At 34.4% G+C, this 19,902-nt stretch overlaps 2 protein-coding genes and 1 non-coding gene across 4 annotated transcripts; 2 read left to right on the top strand and 1 right to left on the bottom strand.

The window, feature by feature from the left end:
- Positions 1-880: 880 nt before the first annotated feature.
- On the bottom strand, positions 881-4,547 carry LOC112507493 (zinc finger CCCH domain-containing protein 30-like). Of its 2 annotated transcripts, XM_025112107.1 has the most exons (3): positions 4,354-4,547; positions 1,277-3,264; positions 881-1,013 (listed from the first exon to the last, which is right to left on the bottom strand). In XM_025112107.1, exon 2 carries the CDS (start codon positions 3,247-3,249, stop codon positions 1,291-1,293), a length of 1,959 nt encoding a protein of 652 aa, XP_024967875.1. In that variant the 5' UTR covers positions 3,250-3,264; positions 4,354-4,547; the 3' UTR covers positions 881-1,013; positions 1,277-1,290. The 2 variants fall into 2 exon arrangements, with proteins under 2 accessions (XP_024967875.1, XP_024967874.1); XM_025112106.1 differs by having other exon boundaries at positions 881-3,264.
- Positions 4,548-13,020: 8,473 nt separating this feature from the next.
- LOC112507979 (40S ribosomal protein S20-2) lies at positions 13,021-15,869 on the top strand. Its single transcript, XM_025112745.1, has 4 exons — positions 13,021-13,099; positions 13,632-13,753; positions 14,102-14,215; positions 15,540-15,869. The coding sequence occupies exons 2-4, from the start codon at positions 13,642-13,644 to the stop codon at positions 15,680-15,682; spliced, it is 369 nt and encodes a 122-aa protein (XP_024968513.1). The 5' UTR covers positions 13,021-13,099; positions 13,632-13,641; the 3' UTR covers positions 15,683-15,869.
- A 1,527-nt stretch (positions 15,870-17,396) lies between these two features.
- On the top strand, positions 17,397-17,502 carry LOC112508273. Its single transcript, XR_003068656.1, has one exon. It is a non-coding gene; the product is annotated as a small nucleolar RNA R71 (small nucleolar RNA).
- The last annotated feature ends 2,400 nt before the right edge of the window (positions 17,503-19,902 follow it).

Below are 19,902 nucleotides of genomic sequence, written 5' to 3'. Positions count from 1 at the left end.
TTAGAGACTATTTTTACATCTACATCTTGAAATGAATTTTATTTTCAATAATTCACATATGAAATATTTGTTATTTATACATTTATTTAAACCCTAAAACATTTGTAGAGACACATACTTATAATTTGTACAAAATGATGGTTATGGAGAGAAGGAATAAGCATAATGTTAAAGGAATATAAAAAATGGGCATTTGCCCATCATCATCCACATCTCTTGTAAAGTACCAAGATTCATTATTCCTAGGCAATAAAAAAGCATCTCATCCTCATCCCCATCTCCACATATATATATATATATATATATATATATATATATATATATATATACACATATATGTATATATTCATTTAAAATAATATTAAATAATAAATAAATAAAAAGAAAGATGAAAGGTGTGTGTGAAGGAATAGAATCAGACCAAATGGCAGTTTCCCCATCCACAACTCACCCCTCCCAAATCTATCCTTTCAGATTTGAAAATCCCACATCACATGTTCTTTCCATAATCTCAATAATTATGGCCACTTAAATTGCAAAAAGATAACACTGATCATGACCTCACCATGCATTTCAACCTTTTACATCTAAAGTCTTGCCATTTCAAGACTTAATGGGCATGCTTATGGAATCAAGATTCATACCCACAACCTCCAAACTCATTTACTACATGCAACCTAACTGCATACTCTCTTTTCTAACCCTAGGTGTCTGAACCAATCTCGATCGATCCCATGAAACCCTGAGTTCATGTGCACCACAACCGATCCCACAACAACCAAGAAAATCCCCAGTGATCTTGACGACACTTAAACTAATCACATCAAACAAGAAAATGGAACTGTGGGTGCAGAATATGATTTATATATAATAATAATAATAATAATAATTGAAAGGGATAATATTAATTCAAATCATTGCTACATCAGTTATCATAAATCCTCACCTCCACCTTTTAATCTCTACTTCACCCAACAAAAGGGGTTAAAATAACAGACCAAAACCCTTGAGATCTGCACCTCAAGAAAAAAGGAAAGGGGGGAAATTTACTGTTAATAAATATTAAAATTAATATTGGTGGTTTTTTTAGAAAATTTCCTAAACTGGGTTACCATTTAAAAGCACACCCAGATGGTCTTTCAAGATTTCTTCTTCTAAGTTTTTTTCTAATTTCTGCTTGTATTAATTAAATTAAAAATAATCAAGTTTTTTGGAGAAAAACTTGTTATGTTCCTCCTTTTTGTTGCCAGCCCAAAAATCAAAACTTGTTATTTACCTCCTTTCAAGATTTCAATTCTGTTGAGCTACAAGATGATCCAGTTGCATTTGCTCAATCCATGCGCTTAGTGCAGATTGATCCATCTGTTCAATTTGGGTGTTTGAATTAGAGCCGCTGCCGCCACCATTGCCGCTGCCTTCACCACCGGAACCACCAAAAGCCGCCAGCTTTTCCTTCATTTCTTGGGGTGTTTCTTTCACAAGAGATTGAACCCATGACAGATCAGGCTCCTCCCCGTTATTCCCACCATTCTCAAACGACGATGACCTCCTAAGCTTCCCAAAGTCATCAGCATTAACCCCCCAATCAGCTTTCTCACCTGTTGGACCCCATTTCGACCAGGGGTCAACCGCCGAGCCCAAGATAGCACCAGATCTTGATCCAAGTTCACGTGAGCTCAGGCTCCTAAACTGTTGCTGATGCTGGTTCTCACGAGCCAGCATAGAAACTCTTGAACTCATGGGTGAAATGGGCTCCACGCTTCTAGGAGACATCCTCCCAGGTGATTGAACCGCAAAAGATGCATTTTTTGGCGAGAAATTTGTGTTGATCGGTGATAACATACTTTGCTGCTGCTGAAACTGGTTGAAAACAGACGAATTGTGTCTCGGCGAATAAACAGATTGATCAGAAAATCTTGGAGACGAGCTCTCGGCTGCAAAAATGTCATCCAGTTTTGTAGGAGTTAGAATCGATTGATTATGAGCAGCTCTTTGTTGCCTAGATAACTCGTTAAAAAGCTGAAGATTCAAATCTTGATCAGATATATCTCTAGCATTAAGAGACGATCTTAATCGGCTCGACTGAAGATTGCTTCCTGGCAAGTGCAATGACGGCACATTTGGCTGTGGCCAGTTCATGTTCGACATGCCGTTAGCCGATGGAGACATGGGTGGGGTGAAAGACGAAAGCGAGCCCGGCATCAGGCTCATGGCTGCAGCAAAATCTAATGCGTTTGGACCAGAATTCGTTGACCGTGGAGACGGAACCGCGGAGCCGGTGGATACAAATAAAGGGCGAAGCTCGTCTTGTGTGTGAGCAAAGAAACAGACTCTTCGATTGCAACTTGTTCCGTCTTTACAGAGCCGAGTCCGGTATTGAGCCGGATGCAGCCAACATTCGAAAACCCCGTGAGCGTACTCACACATATCACCTCTTCGACACGTCCCTTTTCGGAAATCAGGACATGGGACACAGCTATAATGGTACTTTCTCGGGTCCCGTCTACGAGCGTTTTCGCCCGGATGAACGAACGGGCATTCAGTCCAATCATGAGAGTAAGCCCGTGAACACGGGCGGACCTTAAAGGAGTACATCCGGAACTCATCGGTCGAGTAGATACTGTTCTTGATATCGGGCAAAGATGGATCAACAGGGTATTCTCTCTTGTTGTCACTGAAAGTTGAAATCTTTGGAGAAGAAACCAAATCGGATTCCGACACCGGGGAACCATTTTCAGGCGAAGGCGATCGGAGATTCGAATCCAAAAGGGAAGATTCACCATCGACTCCAAGAAGTTCTTCGAGGGTCTTTTTCTTATCTGGGAACTTTGGAGAGACCACAATCACATCCACCGGCCTAAGCCCGTTAACATCGATCAAATTTGGATCAGCACCGGCCAGTAAAAGCAGTTTAATGATCTCAACGGCATTCAACGATCCGCCAGATGCAGCGCAATGAAGAGCAGTGGTCTTATCAACACCACACGATCGGTTCACATCAGCTTTCGATTGAGAAAGAATCAACTTCAAAACATCAACACTTCCATACATAGCAGCCACCATCAATGGAGTCCTGTGCTCAAGAACCATTTGTTTCGAACCCTTTTGGCGGCCATACCACAATCCAACCTCATCTAAACCAGAAGGGTCAGACCCAATCAATTGGCTGAACCCCTCAATATCGTTATTTGCAGCAAGTTCAAGCAAAGTAGCAAAAGCATCTCCAGTTACAACAGTCAAGTGGCTCATGTTTCTTTTAGATGGCTAGAAAAGTCGTAACCAAAAAAAAAAAGATTAACAGATCAAACTTTATATAAGAAACCCACAAATAAACAAGAACTAAAGTTTCATCTTGCTCATCAAAGCAATCAAAATGACCAAAAATAAAGAAATCTTGGAGATTATTGATATTAATGTTCTTGATAGATGCGGAAAACTGAAAAACCCTAAATCCTAATGCAAAAATGGGGGAAAAGGTCAAATCAGAAGGCAGAACTGCTTAATGATAACAAATGTAATTGAAGATGTAGACAAGAAGAGATGCTAAACCCTTGTGTACATAAATAGAAAAAAAGAAACTGGGGCCATGGTTAGATGATAATAGGCACTTAGATAAAGAATGAAGACAAAATCCTTTGGTTTTTAGAATAGCATGATTGATCACCAAACCATAGATGTACACATAACTAACCATCAAAATTTTCCATAAAAACAAATAAATTGTGTAGCAAATTTCATGCTGTTGGTTCTTTTTTCTTCAATTTACCAAAAATCAAACCAAAATACAGTCTTTTGAACCCCTCATTTAACCCCTAAAGTTTTGGCATTCATCCTCAAGAAAGCATGGCATATAAAATGGGTACTCAAGATAGTCAAAATCAAGATGAAAAGCTCAATGTTTATCCACATATCAAGAACAATGAATCCTGTAAAAGAACCCCCAAAAACCCATGAAGAGATAAGCATCAAAATCTTGAAATGAAAAACAAAACCCCCAAATCGAAAAAGGTGTTGTACTACACGCTTATCGAGTTGTACTTTTTTGCTCTAGAAACAACGAACATGCTCCATCAATGCCATTCTTGACGAATAAAACACAAAAATCACATTCCTCAACCGATCAAAAAGAAGAAAGATGATAACAAGTTACAAAAAAAACACATACCAAACGGGTGTTTCAAAAATGCTCGGATAAATTTCATCTGAAACACACACAGAGTGCGTGCTTTTTGTGTGTACGGACATATACAGATAGAGACATATTTCAAAAGGGTCATCGGAAAAACGAAGATCGGAGAGTCTAAACAAGTAAAAGAAGCACAAATTACTCGTCGGAGAAGAACAGAAACTTACCGGAGATTTCCCGTTTACTTAATCATCGAGGGTTTTTGAGGGTTTTCAGATCTAAGAATCAAAGAAAGTGAAAGACTAAGAGAGAATCAAATCTAGCAATTTCTGAAGGGACAATCAGAAGAAGAGAGCTTCTTGCCTCTTCGCCATTTCCTATGCTCTCTCTCTCTCTCTCTCTCTCTCTCTCTCCCCTCTCTTCCTCAACCGAAATAAATTATTACACTGAAATGAAGTTTTATAAAGGGCCTACATGTTTAACAAGATGACTACATTGGCCACTTCAGTTTAGAAATTGACATTTAAGTCCCTTTTATTTTTTTAGAGAACTTGCTACATGTAAAATTGTCTACAAATTTTGGTATAACATTGTGGAACCCCCCCCCCCCCCCCGTTTTTAATTGCAAGCATATCGTTTTGTGATGTGTATAATAAAAAAAAAAATGCTTTCTAGAAAGACTGTTTTATCGTATCATATGCTTTTTCAACCAAATTTTCTCTATAAGATATGTTGGTTAACAAGTAGAAATATGTCTGTCAGTAGTATAATGAGTTTAATGAGACTCAGTGACTCGCATCTTGTTCAATGAGTTATAATGACTATTTGTTTATGACATAATGATATAAAAAATGGCTTTTTCAGTAAGCTTCTAGGATGAAGCTTTATGTAGAAAGTTAAGTTTTTTATGTAAACTTGCTAATCTCAATAAAAAAACATGTTTCTTTCATCTATGAGAAAACCATTCAAAAGAAAAACCTTCTCAATATATACAAACAGATTAATCTATAGAGACAGTTTTATCCATACATAACTTAATGAAAAACCAACCAAACAACCCTTACGAAAAGTTACATATCGTTTTTTATTGTTTGTATCAGAAAGTCTTTATTTATGCATTCTCGATAAAACCTTTTAATCAGATACAATCATTTACTTCAGTTATGGTGCATAATTAAAAACAAAATACAATAACATAAATAAATCAACATAAGAAATAAATAAAGTTTGGCATATCGATCACCACGTTATCTAAAGTTGTGTCATTAGATTATAACAACATCGTGCAATTTGTATCGTGTAAAAGAGGCATTTGTGAAATATACAATAACAAAAGGGTGGTATGGTTCTTGTTTAAGAAGTATAGGGGTGGTATTTGTAATATATCCATACATAATGCTCTCTTTTTATTTTGTTGAAAGAAACGCCTACCCAATAAAAGCGGGATTATGTATTTCTTGTCTTTTTCTTTCTCTATTAATTTGCGGGATTATTCGTGTACCTAATTAAATTTTCATAATAAATATAAATAAAATATAATAATTATATTATGTGAATATATTTTTACTATTTTATATCTCATTAAATTTTATTTTCTCAAAAATACAAATACTAAAATCAGAATATTACGTACAAAATAATAATTTATACAAAAAACATTATTTTTTAAATATTAATATCGGTCTCTGAATCGTTAAGAGATGAATCTTGTTTGGCAAAAAATAAATTTGTCTCTTAATAGTTCTAAAATCATTTGAATGATTTTGTATCTAGGGTCCATTCTTAACCATTCAGCACCCTAATTTCATTGCAAACAATTATCAGACAATTATATTTTATTTTGCATTATATTATGAGAAATTATTAATCATTCCAATCACTTAATCATTATGTATCAAACTATTCAGCAACTACCACACAACCCGTTAATTTTGAAATAAAAATTATCATAAAATATAATTTAACTTATAAATAAAGCAAATCATATCGTTAATTTAATACCCATATTAACGTATATGTCTTTTTTTCAAAATTTCAATCACAGATATATGTATTCACATACAAATACATATATTCATATAATATTTTATTATCTTATATAATATTTATAATTTATTAATACATTTTAATTTTTTTTTAAAGTAATTTATAACAAATTTATTAATGAGATTTTATATGATTTACCCCAATATATGGATAGGAGAGCTATAAAAATTTGTAGTTGCATACGTTACATAACACAACATCGTTTTTTTAAGTTTTTAAAATAATACATGTAAAGTTACAGTTGTTAAAGAAATGTAACGTACATTATCTTGTATTATAACGTCAACAGGTCAAGTTTGAAGACCTCTATTTTTTATAGTATTTTTTTTATTAACCTAGATATACAACCCGCTATGCGAGCCAACTAATTCCAAGACGACCACCTGCTTTACAGATAGTCAGGAGTCACCGCATTTGAACATCTGTGCCCACAAAGAGATTTTTATTCCTTCTTGATACAAATATGAGTTTATAAAAGCGTTTTGGTGATTATTCACCCTATAATAGCAAACAAAGGGATTCATCACTATACCTCAAGGTCTAACTCTTATTTTGATGTTTTGAAAATGTGCATTGCAGGTCGGGCACAACCAGATGATAAGAAGAAATGGAAATTGTGAAGAATTATATTTGCTTGCATGTCAATATGGAATGATTTGTTATCTTTAGTTTTAGGAATACTTGTTATATATACAAGTTTTGTATAGATATTTTGTGGAAAAATTTGGTAGCTACTTTGTAATGTAGCTTTTGTAGATATTGAGACCTGATATGTAAAATATATTTCTTAATATATGAAAATATATGTTTATATACAAATGTGATTCTGGGGTGTTACATGTGGCATCAAAGACAAGTCTTGCGTTAAGGCGTACTACAACAACGACCATAACGATCTTTTTAAAACATTAGACTTAATAAAAGTATTCGATTGCAAATCAAATCTCTGAGATATTTAAAATAAAAAATTAACCAGTTTTACTTAAACAAACCATAAAGGTGTTTGGATATCGTTTGGAAAACGATCCTATAGTATTTGAAATGTATGTGTGTGTTTACACTACTTAAAGTTACAGCAATTAGATAATCAATCATTTGAATATATGATAAATATTAATTATTTAAATACATTAACTAACCAAACAAACATTTTTGTTGTTGTTGAAGTGCTGAGTTTCAGTGAGAATAGAAGTTATGATGAAAAATGTAAGAAGAGATCCCCACCATTTAATCAATTCTAATTGAATGTCAACATTAATGAGGTGCACCGAGATGCATTAATTCAATTTTCTTCTAAAGCGCAATTCATGAGTGGACATGAGATTAAAAGTGATCAAGAGATCCCCACCCTTTTTATATCACCTTTTTTGTCACCTTTTCAGATAATCACATGACTCCAATTAAGATATATATATATATATATATATATATATATATATATATCATAAAACCATAAGGGTGGTGCTTGATTGGTTTGAACTTGGCTCCAAATGTCAAAAGTACTAGGAGATCTCAGGTTCAAATCCAAGGAGGAATAAAAATCCTCTTGTGGCCACGGAGGTTCAAATGCGATGACTCTTGACTATCTACAAAGCAGGTGGTCGCCTTGGAATTAGTCGGTTCACATAACAGGTTAAATATCCAAGTTAATTAAAAAAAATCATAACCTTCTACCTGATTTTAATGCATATGAATCATTTAGAACTCAGACATTATTTGAGCATTTCATATTTAATTACATATCATTAAAACACGACGACTAAAATATAATATCATGTCATCATTTATTATCAATAATAGAGATTTATAATTAATATTTGGTAAACTAAACAAAAATATAATACTTTGTTCTGATTCCTTATTTGAATAACGTAATTTTAAAACGTTAATTTTAAATAACTGGTGTAAACATTAATCGATTGTCATGTTGACACGGTGAATAATGTGACATACAACTCATTATAATTTGTTGATGTGAATATATATTTTAAATAAATTATAGTTTTATTTTATTTTCTCTAATTTCTATTATATAATTTAAAAAATATTATAGTATACTGACACGGCAGATCCCACAACCATCTCTCATCGGCCAACATCTTTTAGGCGTCGAGAGCTTCTAGCAGTCTGGCCCTTTCACATCCATTACTTTTATATAGGGGTGAGCAGCGAAACCGGGTATCCACTTGCGGAACCGGAACTATCGGTTCCGGAACCGATATGAGTGGTTCCGGTTTCTAAAATACAGAATCGATTGAGAATGGTTCCGGTTCTCAATTTTTCGGAACCGTTACCCGCCGGGACCGGGTACCCGGAAGGCCGGAACCGGCAGGTACCCAATATTTTTCAATTAAAAAAATAATTGATTTTTTAATACTAAATTTAAATTAGGTCAAGAACTTATAACTCTAGATTAGATTTTTGGTCCCGCCTCTACGCCTCATCGACTCATACTCTCAGGCCTGAGGCCTCTCACAGACCGTCTTCATCGAATTATACTATGTAATCGTTAAACTTTCAACATTTACTATTAGTCTATTATGATTTGTAATCGTTAAACAATATTTGTAACCATTATTCCGTATAATTTGTATTATTGTTTATTTATTTAGTGTTTTGTCAATGTTTTATTTTTTATTTATAAATAACAAAATTTTAATATTTTAGGAAGTGGGTACCCATAACCGGAACCGGTTCCCGGCATTTCCGGTTCCAAAAATTCAAGAACCGCTCTAACCGGTTCCAACATCTCAAAAACCGTCGGATCCGGTTCCTGTCAAATAGGGTGGGTACCCGCCTATGCTCACCCCTACTTTTGTAATCCTAATTACACACCTAAGGGTCGGAGATGAAGGCCGACGAGAGAAACCAAAGATGGTGGTCGACGGACGAGATGAGATCAAGATTATAAGGCAACTTAATCTTCGCAGTTGGTTGCTAATTAGAACAGGGGTGGATTTAAGGGGTTCTAGTGGAAGCATACATGCAGGTGTAGTTTTTTTGGTTTAGCGTAGTGTAGACATTTTTATAGACTTTTAAGGTGCAACCATAGAAATATTGTTTAGAATCAAAAGGACACGGAATCAGTGTCCTTGAAAGCAGTGACAAATCCATAAACTTTTATAGTTGGGAGCATACTTAGGGGTGTCGGAAAAATTTCGAAACTGAATAACTCGTCCCAGCTAAAACGGTTTCGGGTTTTCATTTTCGGTTTAAACGGTTCGGTCAACCAAATAAAAATAACTCATCCGGTTCGGTTTTCAGTTATTTTTTATTATTATTTTGGTTAAACTAACACATTATACTACTATTTATATATTTTTCTATATGGTTTCCAATTAAATCAAATGAACACATTACACGTTGAAACAAAACTCAACCGGTTCATAGTGAAGAAGAACAAACAATAATACCAAATTGTAATAAAAACATGTTGGCACTTGGCATCAAACCAGCTCGTAACAAAACTACTGAACACAATGTGTAATAGTTAATAATTAATAGTCGCTAGCAAGAAATTGGAGGGCACACGAAATTATATTCAGTTAGAATAAAATAATGACTAAAAGATAAAGCAGTAGCAAGCCCTAAATCAAAATTAAATATCAAGTTCAATAATTCTAAATTAAAAACCAATTAACAAATAGAAAACTATATAAAAAATGGATGAAAACCAGTTTCTCTGAATCATAAATCAGAATAAGAAATTAAAAGCAAGAAGTGTTGTAGTGTTTTACCAAAGCAAATAACCAAGATGGAGAAGAAGAACCAAGATGCAGAAGACAAAATCGATTTCCGACGTGTTTAGGGTTTTAAAATCAATTTCAGGAGAGTTGACATGAGACAAGCAGGACAACATGTATGAGTGTGGTTGTTCTCGTCCTCGACCTGCTCGTTTGGAGACTAATCACTAGAGTGGTCGTAGACACGCGTGCATGCAAATGGATTAGTCATTAATGGACCGATTAAACTCTCATGGAAATCACATTTGGTAGTTGGGGGACCAACAAAACAAACTCATAAAAGGAAGAAAAAAAATGTATTAGCCTTCTTTGAACATTTTAGTTGGGGGTCTCTGATCCCTATAAAAAATTCCATTAGTTTTTCAGTTCTTTATTTTCATTTTTTAAATCATTTTTTAAACTATTGTTGACAACTGATATATGTATTTGTTGCAATCACAAAGCAAACAGTAACAACCTCACAACCCTTGTTCACCAGCAAAAACCACCAACACCGTTGTCATTATCGTTACATCGTTGAACCCTGCCACCATCTTTGTCAATTTGACATACCTTCATCGACCAAAATAAACCCATTCCCATCCTTACCGAAGTTGACTTTTACCTTAAATCTCCGTCAACTTCTTATGTCATGCCGCTACATCCAATGACACTTGCCACCACTTCTTCACCATGCCAATGGGATACGGGGGACCACTCTACCGATTGTATGCACGAACTGATTTGCCGCCCCCATGAGACCAGTGTAGGGGGGCCAACTTAGAGGATGGCGTCTACCCTTTTATTTACTTTCCAATCATGCACCATCATTTTTTTCCAGCCAATCATTAGTCCCGTCCCACCTTCTTGTCACAACCAAACTTCCTACCCTCGCTTAGAAGTGGTTTGATATTCTTCATAACGTTTTTACCATTGTTTTGATCGATCTGCCAATTCGATTTAGGTCGATTGTGAAATCAATCTTCTACGAAAGCTCTATAAGGGTCAGTTGTGGGCACAACCTTGCCAAAAAAATCACGATAACGAGGGTTAAGAGGACGATTTAGGACTTTTAATGTACATTTTGCACAATATAAGTTTTCTTGCTTTAAAATTAAACACAATAACTAAAATTTAATGAACTCTTGAAAATATACAAAAGTAGCCATGTACTTTATAGGGCTAATGTGGTCATTCTTTTCTAAGCAATGATCAGCATATAATTTACTTTTGTCACGTTAACATAATTTGTAAAAGTTCAACGACTAAAATTGTACAATAAAGTTATTAATTAAAACAGACATTTATGAAATTTGGTTACAACTCAACCATATTAGTCCTATTTATTTCACATAGGCTCCGATATATATTTTAGAAAAACACGGGTTCAAACGTCTTTTCATATTCTTATTAGTTGTAGTTATATCCTTACATGTTTTATGAACATGCTTGTTGTACATAACTATTGCTCGCAAATATATGCATGTACACTTGACCTCGTCAAATACACGCATATACAGTGCAAATACATGCACATAACATCTTTTTTTGTGAAAAATTGCAAAGGGCATACCCTTAAACCACACCTATTGTGACATCCCAGTTTTTAGAGGTCGTAATGACTTAGAAACCATCATCACAATGCAGATTGACATGAAAAAAAGAGTAAACTACGTTTGAGTCCTCCTGGTTTGCTGAAAATTGCTACTTTTGTCCTTTGTCTTTCGAAGTTATGATTTCGTCCATATGATTTGTAATTCGTTTACGTTTTCGTCCTTCTGCTCAAGTTCATGCAAAGACTCCTTAAGTTCTTGAGGTCACATTTTGGAGCTTGTGAGCTTGCCTTCGAGGTCGTACACACTAACAGTGGCCTCTAGTTCGTATCAGACTACTATCCATTTTTTTTTACCATAAGACATCACTAAAATCCACTCGTCTTGTGAGCATGTGGGAACTCTCAAATTTACTCTTTAAAATGGTCCTTTAAGAAGATAGAAGATATCCCAACACACACACGCACACATATATTATATATATATATATATAGATATATATATATATATATATAGATAGATAGATAGATAGATAGATAGAGAGAGAGAGAGAGAGATAGAGTGTGTGTGTGTGAGAGAGGGGGGGGGGTAAATGGTCCAAGTTTATACAAATGTGGGACTCTAACACACCCCTTTTAACGAAAGCGCTAGATGGACACAAAATTGTCCAACAGTGTCGATTAGGGGCAAGACAGGTGAGGAGGTTAAACAAGTATATACCGCCCTAGAGTGTTAAGTTCCTGTAGTGATAAACATTGACTTTGATTCCCACTTACATAAATGAGAAATGATCCAAGTCTAATTGATGTATGAATCTAACACACCCCCTCCAACAAAGGTGCTAGGCGTACACAAATTGTCCCATAGTGTCACAAAGGGTCAAAACAGGTGAGAGGGCCAAAAGAGTGTATATTATCTCAAAGTGTTGAGCTTCTAGAGTGGTAGTCCTTCGTTTTGATGAACATAATAGTATGCAAAATTCATCAGATTCCAACATACATAAAGGATAAATGGTTCACATATAACCAATATGAAACTAACACGTTTAATATACATTTAAGCCCAATGTCTTCACCCATCACATATCATCAACATATAACAGTCAACATCATTTTGGTGGTTAGACCATCTCTCTACTATTTCATACGTTCTAAAACCCAAACAGCCTATGGCATGTAACTCAGTTGGCAACATAATAGGGTGACTTCCCCCCAAATACAAGACATGCCACTGGTTCGATCGTGGGCCCGCTGCTAATCTCAATCATTGAGTGAACCAAAAATGCCACCTCATATTGATGGCAGGTGGTTTCCGTGTAGAACCGATTAGTGTTACTGTTAACCAAGTTTTTCCTGAAATTATAAAACCCAGACACTCATCCATCGGGATTGGGCACCGGAAATCACAACCTACAATACTACACATGTTTTCCAAAAAACTAATTTAATTGGAGGCCCATTGCTACAATTATCAAATATCACTGGGCCATAAATTGATTACTTGGGCCTTAACTTTATATTCTAAACATCTTTGTCGACAGGGTTATAAATTGACCTAGGGTTTCGATTTCATCTGCCGTCTACCGAACATCACTACTGCAAGAAGGCAGAGCCGCCGTCCTCATTGCCGGAGCAATTCCGTAATCTCTACAGGTTATCATTTCATCCGTTTATTTGTCAAATTTGTTGTATTATCTGTGATCACATATGTTATGCGTGTTATCTATATCTTGGTCGAATCGGTACTACGTCTGCGAAAGTTTTTGTGTAATGATGTCTGTATACTGTTGAAATGATGTTAGTATTGCAATATTTGCGGATTTTGTGGTTTTTTATGGAGGTTAGGTTCTGTATTGTATACATTACTGTTTCATTTTTGCTTATTTATGCTCGTTCTAGTTACTTATGTATATATAGTGTTGCGTGATAAGATTAGAAGTTTTGTCTCACTAGAAACGAGTGTTGAATTTGGTAATTTGTAAATATTTCGTAGCTGCTACCATGTTTATATTTAGTTTAGTTCAATATATATTGCATGTATGGTTCACAATGCACACTGACACATTGGGGTATCATGTTCCGTAGCAGTTGTTACTTCTTAGAAGAATGTGATTTGGTTTAGAGTTTTAATGCTCAGTTCGATCTTAGGCTGGTAGACATTATTGATTAAAATTGTGTTCAACAGTAGCAAGAAGATGGCGTATGCAGCGATGAAACCAACAAAGCCAGGGCTAGAAGAGCCCCAAGAACAGATTCACAAGATTAGGATTACTCTTTCATCCAAGAACGTTAAGAATCTTGAGAAAGGTTCTATGTTTCTTCTACTTCGTTTAATTCAATGTTATTGTAATTAGACCCAAAACTGCTCTTCTACTTACCCTTGTTTATGCAGTTGCATTGTCCAAATTTTGGTTCTAATTGTAATGCTTCAATTTCATTTTTAGAGCATTAAATTAAGCCTTTTTATAGCATTCTTTGCTCAATGCTTAAAGATGATGGTTCTACCATGCAGGAAAACTGTTTTTTTGGTATCAGTTAATGTTGCAGAAGAAATAACTAAACTACCTTGAACTGATCGTTTGGTGTCTGACTTTTAATGTTGTATTACTGTTTGTTTAGAATTTTAATAACTCGTTTTGGTTGGCTTTACAACAGTGTGTGCGGATTTGGTTCGTGGTGCCAAGGACAAGAAATTGAGGGTCAAGGGACCAGTTAGAATGCCAACCAAGGTTCTGAATATCACAACTAGGAAGTCCCCTTGTGGTGAAGGTATGGACTTTTATTTTTATTTGGTGCTAATTGGTAGATTAGAACTTTGATTTACTACAATTTCATGTCATTTTTTCTTATATGAGAACAATATTTACAATTGAAATGTTTGCTGTGTCTTTGAAGGAAACCAAGGAATTATTATTGACGTCACTTAGAAAAAATGAACTATTGGATTAAAGTTGATACCGCTTGAACTTATACTTGATCTTTTTATTAGTTATTACAACCGAAAATTTGATAGGCAATGCACAAGGAAAACCCAACCATTGATGTTCACTACAAACATTCTTACCCAAGAATACTTCATGAGTTACAAATGACAAAAGTCATACCATGACATGGCTACATGGGATCAATACATAATGCTCATTCTCCCATGATTGATTTGTTATATCAAATGTCGAAAAACCAAGAGACTCAAATTTTGAAGCAACTCTATATAACCCAAAAAACCATAAAATTTGAACGCCAAATTTTAGATGATCATAGGTGCTCCTGATTGATGATAAGACACTTGGATTCATGTGAATGGCTTATTGGGTGAGTATGAATAATAAAACCAACTATAAAAACATTATCCTAAAAAATTGAATGCGAAAGTGATTGCTGAATTTCCATGTGGTTGTACCCTTGAGTGGTGCAGGCTTGCTTTCAAACATTATGCTAATCGGTAAATTCTGTAAACTTGTTATGCTCAGTTTATATTTTTGTCTATATGACAAATTTATCACACTCTAAAGTCTTCTAATTTCTCAAAATCCATTTCATCTTTTTATTCCATTTTCTCTCTACTGGTTTACTATGGGCTTGTGGCTGTAGTCCTTAGAGCAGGAATTTTTTTATTTTAATGGTTATTTTTCTTCAAAACTGTATTTTCCTTTGGATATACATACACTGTAGGGTATATATTAATGTTTTGGTCATGCTTTTATTTTGTGTGTGTTTGTTTGACCATAATTTTTTTTGTGTATTCCTGTATCTATGAACATATTATGTTGTGCATCCTCCACAATGTCTTTCTTTTACGTCATGATATGCTTTCGATCTTCTCCATCCCAAATTAAATGTCCACAATGCAAAGGAGACAGATTTGGAAATGACGATTTTACCCTTAATAATAGAGGCAATAATGAATTTCTGCATCTCAAGACGAAGGATAGAATTGGAAAGTAGGCATTTACTTTTGAAAGTGGATAATTTTTTTTGGACTAACTAAAATAGAAATGTGGTTTAGATGTTGAATTGGTAATTGTAGTTACTCGTGATGCTTATTTTTGATGACCAATATTCAAGTTCTGTTTTCGATTTGATGTTTTTACAGGGACAAACACATGGGACAGATTTGAGCTTCGTGTCCACAAGCGTGTCATCGATCTTTTCAGCTCACCAGATGTCGTGAAGCAAATCACCTCCATCACAATTGAACCCGGTGTCGAGGTTGAGGTTACCATCGCCGATTCTTAGATTTACCGAGTCTTGTGTTACTATGTTCCATGTTGGGTAAGAATGTCTTTTTCGTAGGATTAATACCTTTAAAATTTTGGAAGTATTTGACCGGAAAAAAATATTTAAGAGTTGTGTTTATTTTTATTTTTTGTATGTTTCATCAACTTTATGCATTTCTATATCATATCCCCACTTTAGCAATTTATATTGGTTTCATGTAAGAGAGATTTTGGTTACCCATGTCCAACTAGTGTTGGTTCTTATTTCATTTTTGCACGAGATGGGATGTTCACAGAAACAACTGCTCCGTAAGTCAGGGTTAGGTCTGTATACATCCTACTACCATGTGACCCTTCTTTCAAGTAGGATATGTTGGTTCCATTGCGTGTGCTCGGGGTAGAAGTTTTGTGCTAGTAATCGCCGGTCAGCCATATGGCGGTGAATCCGTTCCCGGGCCTTGTACACACCGCCCGTCACACTATGGGAGCTGGCCATGCCCGAAGTCGTTACCTTAACCGCAAGGGTTTGGTTAGGTTAAGTATGGTCGACTGGTGTGGTGGAGGGTCCATGGTTTAGGCCCTATCTAGCATAGCAGCATGAGGGTGCTTGGTTGGGTTATGATCTTTTGATAGGTTTTTATTAATACCATAATCTTGTGACATGTTTGAATGCCACTTTTTAATAAAAAAATGTTTCATATTTCATAATCTAAACAGAAGAATACCTAAAGATATGTCAAAATGGCATGGTTTTTGAAACCTGCTGTGTTTATGAAGTATGCATATACGACGTTTGTAACGCCGTCAACACGGCATGCTGCTCTTTCAAACTCTGTTAGGACATTGATTTGAAATAACAGTTATTGCAATGGTAAAGCGATGGTTTATATAATGATTAGAATTAGAATTAGTGTTCGACATCGTACAACTACAACATATAAATTTATGTAAATAACGTGATATTTGGTTTTAATGAATATTTTAAATAAATGGACAAAGTTAGATTACTAAAATAATATTATAATTCAAAAAATTTAACTATTCAAATCTTATTATACAATTCAATTTTTTACCATCTTTCTTTTTGTTCATAAAGTTCAATTAAAATTTCTTTATATCGAATTTTTTGTAAGATATGAATCAAATGCATACTTTAGTCAAGTAGCCATTTAATTTTCAAATGCGTATCTTCACCTTTTATATATTCGTAATCATTAGGGGTGTAAATGATGTGAGTCGAAACCCAATTTAGATCTTCCTTTTTGTTCTTAAAGTTCAATTAAATTTTCAATAGGTGTGTTGGTTCGAGTTCGAGCTTGAGAAATAGTTATCGAGTTCGAATCAAACTTTGATTTTTACTACTTCCGAGTTTTCGAGTCGAGTTCGAACTTAAAAATTGGGTTTCGAGTTCAAGTCGAGTATAGATTTACACAATTCAAATATCATAATATATTTCATACATCCATTTAGAGTTAAATTATTTTTAACCAAATTAGTGAGAGCTACAATTTGCGCATTTAAGGCGGTGATAACATAAATCTCATGAACACCCGATGCAACAATGGCACAAGGGTTTGACTAGTCATTTTTATTATTGGCAACTTTCTGTAAAAAAATCATATCTTTCATTACAAGTCTTAGCCGTGAAAGCATCATTTGCCGTAGTATCGAGAATGATTCTAGTATCATTAGAAAGACTATTATAAAATGATTCTAATTGGATGTAATAGGGGATTACATGATGAGGGCATTTCCGAAGAAGTTCCTTAAATCTCTCCCAAACATTTGAGACTGCTTCATCACCCCTTGCTGAAACATCAAAATTTCATTTCTAAATTTTGTATTGCTAGTCAAAAGAAATTATTTTTTAGAAAATTTTCGGCCAAACTCGTCCAAGTATCAATCAAATGAGGTGGTTGAGAATTAAGCCAAATTTTCAGGGGGCGTTTGGTTCGTCGGAATCCGCCGGAATCTGATGGAATTAGAATGGTCAATTTCGTTGACCAAATTCCATTCCAATGTTTGGTTACCTATGGAATGGAATTGAATTCAAAAGATTCCCAAATTTGAGGAATTCACCATTCCTTATCAAATCTGATGGAATTGAATTGAATTCCATTCCATCAAAAAATGTTTAAATGACAAAGATACCCTTTTGCTCCTATGAATGGTTTGGTTTATGGTTGGTTGAATTTTTTTCACCTTTTATGTTTATACATATTTTAATAAATTGTAAACATTTTTTTCCTCATTAAATGTTAATTTTATATTGTTATTTGTGTTAAAAAAATTAAATTAAAAAATAATATCGAAGTAAGGGTATTTTTGTCTTTTTTCATCATTCCATTCCTGCCAACCAAACACTTAGTCAAACATGATAATATTTCATTTCAATTTCTTTCAGATTCCAATTCCTTTGACAGATTACATTCATTCAGAAATCATTTTGCGAATCAAACGCCCCCTTAGCTCTATCTCAATGTATAAGAGAATGGTGTCGACCGTAAGACTTCTATAGTAACTTCGGGAATACGAAAATGATCATTCATTTCTAAAAAGTATTTTAAGTGATAATGCGAATCTTCAAATGGCAATCCCTCACATTGACCCATCGCTTGGATCATTTGGAACATTACTGATATAGGTTTAAAGTGTTGCGTTGTCATATTGGGCCTAAGAATCCCCAAATTTAATTTACCAAATTCGGATGTTGCATGGGACCGTATTCCCCTTTCTATATCATCAACAATTTTAACCATGGTTTCGGTAACCAGAGGTGGTGTCCTCCTCCATTGTCAGCCATCGTTTGATTTAAAGTAGGGTTTTGCCGATTATTTCAATCTCTTCTACGTTTTTTTACGATTCTTTCAATCTCAGGATCAAGCGGTAAAAGTTTACCGCATCATAGCCGTGGCATACAACGCATAAAATGCTTTAAGAAAAATAAACAAGTGACTCATGTTAGAATGAAAATCAATGTCTCAGGATGTAAAATTGCGGTAGTCCCGGAAACGGCGCCAAAAACATGGTAGCAAAAATACACACACATAAACGTGGTACAATGATGATGCAGTTATACACCTAATATCTAGTTTCGTTCAAGATTTCAAGTAATATAATGGTAAAGTACCAATATCATTTCCACAGAGACTCAACTACTGAGAATATGAGATTTTCATGAACTTTTAGTGCAAGTTTCGGTTGTAAGAAAAATTAATATTTTTTGTTGGTGAAAAAGCTTTTAAACAAAAATGAAATTTTAAATAAAGATGTAAGTTTCACTGGAGACAATTTTAGTGTCTCAAAAGTTCTATAAAGCCTCGATCTCCCGAAAGTGAATTTTTATAGACAGTGTCTCCAAAGTTCCCACAAAGTCACCATAACTGCACACTCTAAGTTTGCTGATTGACCTAAGTTGATACAAAAAATCAAAGTTCTATTAGTATGAAGATCTAAACTCAAATCTCTTTGTAAGTAAATCTAGATTAATGTCTGAACCTTAAAAAAATCAATAGAAACTCGTATATCTACGTAACTATCAAAGACTTTCTCAAATTTTGTGCATCACTTAAGCCATATTTTGAATCCGACCATCTTTGGTTCTATAATTTATTAGTAAAATCAAAGTGATCGGCTTATCCACGTTAAGTTAAACTTCAACTTAAATGATCAAACTTAAGAATTAGCTATTTTGGCAACACCAAGTATTGTCTACTAGTCGTAAGTTCAACTTATACCCATATACAAAAAGATATTTAGCTCATAATAGAAAGAGAGAATAAATACTTGCATGAAAATAAGGTTGGAACTACCAACACAATGTATAAAAATTCAAAATACAAAAAATTAAATAAAAAGGAATTAAATGCTACAAATCAAAAACTAGAATTTCAAGAGAGAGAGAGAGAGTTTGAGATATGGAAAATTGGGATGATAAGAATTCTTCTTCAAAAGTCTCGTTAAATAGTTCATATGTGAATACATGAGTTTACATATGAATATATAGTTCATATGAGAATTACACGGGTTCACATATACACTTGTTTTAACATCTATTTATAAAAGTTATGAAACTACCCTTCTATCCTTTGCATACCATGCGAGGAATTATCCGGTATTTCAGAGTCAAAACCGCAAATCTTGACCAATTGAAGGGCTAGGATCAGTTCTCAAATACTTACCATTTCTCAAATGAATCTATGAATATATATATATATATATATATATATATATATATAT

This window comes from Cynara cardunculus, assembly GCF_001531365.2.
Source record: "Cynara cardunculus var. scolymus isolate 2C chromosome LG 2, CcrdV1, whole genome shotgun sequence".
Lineage (NCBI taxonomy): Eukaryota > Viridiplantae > Streptophyta > Magnoliopsida > Asterales > Asteraceae > Cynara > Cynara cardunculus.
The sequence above is the reverse complement of the archived record's forward strand: the minus strand, read 5'-3'. Positions and strand labels throughout refer to the sequence as shown.

Excerpts from the sequence above, each read along its gene's own strand:
- LOC112507493 (XM_025112106.1), bottom strand. The coding sequence starts at position 3,249 with ATGAGCCACTTGACTGTTGTAACTGGAGATGCTTTTGCTACTTTGCTT.
- LOC112507979 (XM_025112745.1), top strand. The coding sequence starts at position 13,642 with ATGGCGTATGCAGCGATGAAACCAACAAAGCCAGGGCTAGAAGAGCCC. Across the intron at positions 13,754-14,101 it reads CGTTAAGAATCTTGAGAAAG|TGTGTGCGGATTTGGTTCGT; the intron begins GTTCTATGTTTC and ends GCTTTACAACAG. Across the intron at positions 14,216-15,539 it reads GAAGTCCCCTTGTGGTGAAG|GGACAAACACATGGGACAGA; the intron begins GTATGGACTTTT and ends ATGTTTTTACAG.